This window comes from Zeus faber (genome assembly GCF_960531495.2).
Source record: "Zeus faber genome assembly, chromosome: 9".
Taxonomy (NCBI): Eukaryota; Metazoa; Chordata; class Actinopteri; order Zeiformes; family Zeidae; genus Zeus; species Zeus faber.
Genome location: NC_137197.1, coordinates 13466948 through 13471947, shown reverse-complemented (window position 1 = coordinate 13471947; position 5000 = coordinate 13466948). Strand labels below are relative to the sequence as shown.

Here is a 5000-nt window from a genome sequence, read left to right as displayed (position 1 = left end):
TCCGATCGCCGGAGGAACGGGCCGCGACCCGCAGACTCGTTGAGATTATTTTCTGTGCATAACGCACGGAGAGGGGGCGACCGGGGAGGGAGTCACAGAGAGAGTGTCCCCATTACGCATGGTTTAGTTCCATAAGGAGACGTACAATAAAATACAAACACACTGTTCTGATCGCGGGCACCCCATCGCTGGCGCATGCATCGTCTGCACCGTCGGAGAGGGAGACAGGTGCACAAAATGCGTCGGGGTGGCACCCTGGGCGGCCGCCTATCTTTGTGCCACCGCCGGCGAATAGTCGAATATTCGCATTGAACAGCCGAATCCGATTGGACTGACAAAATTCCGAGTCGGGTACAGCCCTACTTTTTAGGGTTTTATTGTCTCCTTTACACTACTCCAAATCAGCTCTTTTGGCTTTGACCTAAAGGCTAGAAACAGGAAGTTGTGTTGCTTCATTCTTTCTCCCCAAGAGCGAAGGCAATGCACCGTAGCCAATGTTACGCTTTTATGCAATTTCAAAAAGGAGCCCAAAAAAAAGTGATGTTATTGTTATTTAAAACATACACGAGCAAGTACAATATGATTTTCCCATTTTTCACAAGTAGATTTAACGTTTTTTTTAAAGGCTACAAAAACCTTAAATCAACATTTTAATCAGGCTTGGGTTTAAAAAAAGCTAAGCCTACCTTTTTAAGGACTACATACATCGTACTATATTGTTATTTTGGGGAAAATGGGAAGCAGAGCCCTCCCTGGTAAGGTCTCCAGCTTTAACAAGACCACATCACGGTCAAGCTCCGCCACTGACTGCTTGAAACACCTCACTTTACTCTCATGACAGCTCATGGACGAGGGAGGGTTCTTTTCAGAACCCGTCTCAAATAAAATTGACCGCAGTCGTGTTGAGTCAGTCGGTCGTGTTGAGTTTTCTCAATCCTAAGCTCTTGTTACATGGTGATGTTACGTTCCCTTAGTAGTGATGGATTTGCTTTTAAGTACTTTTGAAACTCCGGCACCCAAGCAAGAGTAGAAAATCCCCTCACATGCATCTGAGTAGTGTTCATCATGAGCGTTAACAGTAAGGCCTGGATGTAGTGATGCGTCTAGTCGTCGAATATATCATAGATCAGTCTTCCTGCAGCTGCTTGATTCTGCAGCAACACGATGCACCTGCCCTTAAATGCTGCTGCTTCTGTAAACCTGCCATGCGGATAACTTAACCTGCTGCATTTTCGGCCACTATATGTATCATCTGTCGTGTATTACTGTATTAAGCTCACATGGAGGGGATGGCTATATCCTGTTAAACGACACAAACATGGACATGAAACCCATCACATGCCCGACCGCGTCGCCGTGCAAACATCCGCGGGAACAAACACGCTCACATCTCCGTTCTCTCTCCCTCAGACCCAGACCGTTCAGGAGGCTCTGCAGAGAACGTTAGAATTCTACAGACAGCAGGAGATCAGGTGAGGAAGTCGACAATTTTACCCCTGTCCCTTTCCCGCCGCCTTTCTCTCACCCCCCCCCCCTCTCTCTTTTCTGACAAGTGAGATTTAAGTGTACTGGCCCTCTATCGCGGTAACAGTCTCGGAAGGCTTTGCTGGCACCACATTCGCGCGACAATTTAATAACACCGTAGCCCTAAGCCCTTGGTCGGGGAAAAACAAAACAAGTGTGAATGGAGGAAGCCTGGAGAAGGCATCTGGAAGAGGGATCCAATCCAATGACGGCCGCACATGCTGTGGGTCCAGGCCGCGGGTATGGCGGGATTTATTGCAGTCATTCATGAGAATCGAGTTGTGTCATAAAAATCTGTCCGGCGCTAAAAGCGGTAAAAGCAAATAATCTGCAGGGGAACGTTGATGCGGTCCCACCAACCGCTGACGCAGCTCGGCTGTTTTAAATAGGACAGAGTGGAACGGATTAACACCTATCGTCGCTCAAGAACCCCGACGGTAATCCCCAGATCCAAAGGGTTTGAGAGTTCGGCAATCGCGCTTCTGGGCCGCGAAGCGCTAAAGCCTCGACGCGTCTGTACGCAGAAAAGCTGGAACACGTCGGGAACACGTCAGGAACACGTGTGCAGACCACGCCTGTCCTTACCCCCCTCAGTGTCCCACGGCATCAGATGGTTCAGCCGGGGATGATGGCGCCTCGTCCAAGGCCACGAAACTCACACTGTGTACAATGAGGGCTGATGGTCCAGTAACTTTATTTCTGTCTCTCTCTCTTTTTTCGTCTTCCTCCCCCACCCCTCATAATCTCACACTCTATTTGATTTAGAGCGTTGGGAATGGGCCCCTCCATCCCCGGAGGAGGGAAATACAGCTTTGCCTCGACACACTTTTTTCACACGGTGGTGGCGGCGGTGGGCGGGGGGGGAGGGGGCGCCGTTGTGTAGCCTTAAAAATGTTATTGTGTTAATGCACGCTTATACTGTATGTGTGCGTGGGTGTGTGTGTGTGAGGAAATTGAAATGGCCGAGCATATTAACTGTTGATGCGATAATCTTTTACGACAGTGAAAAATCAATGGCAATAATTAAAGCCCGAAACATTTTATTTCGACTTGGGGGGAAAATCCTGCGATCCGCTGGAAATGAAAACGAAATGATGGACGCTGCTGATGTGTTACGCTCGAGTGAAGGAATTCTCTGAACCTGAGCCTACGTGTGTGTGTGTGCGTGCGTGTGTGAGTGCGTGTGTTTTACCCACCTGAGTTGGATGTGTACACTACGCGTGTGTGTTGTTTCTTTATTAGGATTCAATACCACCTTAACACCTCGCTGCTTTCCAATGGGCCGAGAGCGCTGCCATTACTGAGCTATTTATTTCACCACCGCCTGAATAGTTGTTTCCCTCTCTTTTTCTCCTCCTCTTTCCCTCTCTTGCTTATCTTTTTCACCTGTCCCTACGTGTGTGTGTGTGTGTGTTTGTGTGTGTGTGTGTGTGTGTGTGTGTGTGTGTGTGTGTGTGTGTGTGTGTGTGTGTGTGTGCATGTATGTGCATTCGTGTGTGTGTGTGTTTGTGCATTCGTGTGTTTGTACATTCATGTGTGTGTGTGTGTGTGTGTGTGTGTGTGTGTGTGTGTGTGTGCATGTATGTGACGTGCATTCGTGTGTGTGTGTGTTTGTGCATTTGTGTGTGTGTGTGTGTGTGTCTGTGTGTGTGTGTGTGTGTTTGTGCATTCGTGTGTGCATATATGTACATTCGTGTGTGTGTGTGTTTGTGCATTTGTGTGTGCATATATGTACATTCGTGTGTGTGTGTGAGTGTTTGTGCATTCATATGTGCATTTGTGTGTGTGTGTGTTTATGCATTTGTGTGTGTGTGTGTGTGTGTGGGGGGGGGGGTGTGTGTGTGTGTGTGTGTGTGTGTGTGTGTGTGTGTGTGTGTGTGTGTGTGTGCACGCGTGTGGAACTTGCTTTTCTCACCAGGTGCCGAGACGATGGCAGTGAGAGGCGTACAGTGGAGAAATGCCCGTTTCTGGAAAATTCTGGTTCAGAGGAGGACATCTCAGGAATTCTGCACTACATGGCCACAATACTGGGTTAGTACTCAGGCAATCTGTGTGTGTGTGTGTGTGTGTGTGTGCATGTGTATGTGCGTGTGTGTGTTACTTATTAATTTTCTTCCAGCACAAGGTGGCCGATTCACTCCAATTTCAGTTTGTGCGACAGTCTGTGCCGTGGCCATGACTTCTATCTTTCTTTTTTGCCGGGTGCCCGAATAAGCCTCCTCGCGTGGGCTCGCAGTATTTCCGCAGACAGAATTAAAGCAGATGTCACCCGGGCTCCGCCGGAGCTTAGCCCGGTACACACTTTCGGAGAGCAATGCTTACGCGATGCCTCAACTACGCAAAGGATTAAGCTGGCCTTACATGATGTTTACGCTGCACGAGCTGGGTGGATTCCCCGTTACTAAAGACACCGTTGCCCTGTTTGTATCCATCCAACCGGCACCGCGAACGAGTCTCCCCGAAGTGCGCCGTCGCAGCGCTCGCATTCGTCTGTAAATGCACTTGTTTTCCAAACCCCGGCACGCGGCTCTGGGCTTTGGCATTTGCTTTGAAGTGTCGTTCCGCTTCGTCGTCGAGCTGCCGCGGAACTCATGATGAACGGCGTGTCCTTCACGGCACACCGTGTTTTAAATGATTTTAGCAACGCTGCCAAATGACCGCTGAATATATTTGCGGTATTTATTTTTTTATTTTTTGAACATATGATATATTTCCAGTTCCAATTGTGCTCAGCCAGAAAGGGAGGGGGATGAGCGTTGTTGAACGTTTTGAAATAAGGCGCCTCCCAATCCGCCGTTCCCTCGACCCCTGGTTTTGGAAATCGGGCGCTGAGATCCGTGGTCTTGGCCCCCGATGATTTTATTCCCGTGGAGCAAAGCTGGACTTCTGGGTCGTGCGTAATCCTTTTAGCAGCGAGGATTACCGGGTGATAATCTGCGATGTATCACTAGACATTCTGCAGATAAATATCCGTCGCCAATTGATTGATCGAGTGTTTCTGTTGTCACTTATTTGGCCTAAAATGTTCATGTTTATTTTTAGTAATGACAGAATAATCTATTTTTGTTTTTCATATATATATTAATAATTACAGGTTGTAATCACTCATCTCCTTGAAATTTTTATTTTTTTAATTTTTTTAATGGAACCCGTTCCATATTCCAAAGATGACGGTGGAAATCGACGGTGGATATCGCTTCCAATTGAACTGGATAGGTGTAATCCTGCAGTACTTTTTTAAATGCTTATGCATCCTACAGTAAACCTGAAGCAACTAGGTTGTCATTTTCCATTCACAACCAAGTATTTCCAAGTCATTACCCTTAATGCTTAGTAATAATGCCAGCAATACTATATTCTGCCATTGTGCTTTAGTTTAAATACATAGTTGTGGACACTCCTTTGCCTTTATTCAGAAGGGACGGTTCTCTGCCTCATGATTAATGATGTCTGCCAAGTCAACCGCAGCAGGTCAT

The 5000-nt window shown here is 47.5% G+C and overlaps 1 protein-coding gene across 1 annotated transcript in view; it reads left to right on the top strand.

The window, feature by feature from the left end:
* gucy1a2 (guanylate cyclase 1, soluble, alpha 2) overlaps positions 1-5000 on the top strand; it is a gene marked incomplete at both ends in the record, with an annotated part of 38845 nt that overhangs the window by 4486 nt on the left and 29359 nt on the right. Inside the window, 2 exons of the mRNA XM_080006564.1 lie at positions 1411-1472; positions 3443-3555. Of these exons, the coding sequence (XP_079862690.1) occupies positions 1411-1472; positions 3443-3555 (175 nt within the window). The remainder of the gene's footprint in view (positions 1-1410; positions 1473-3442; positions 3556-5000) is intronic.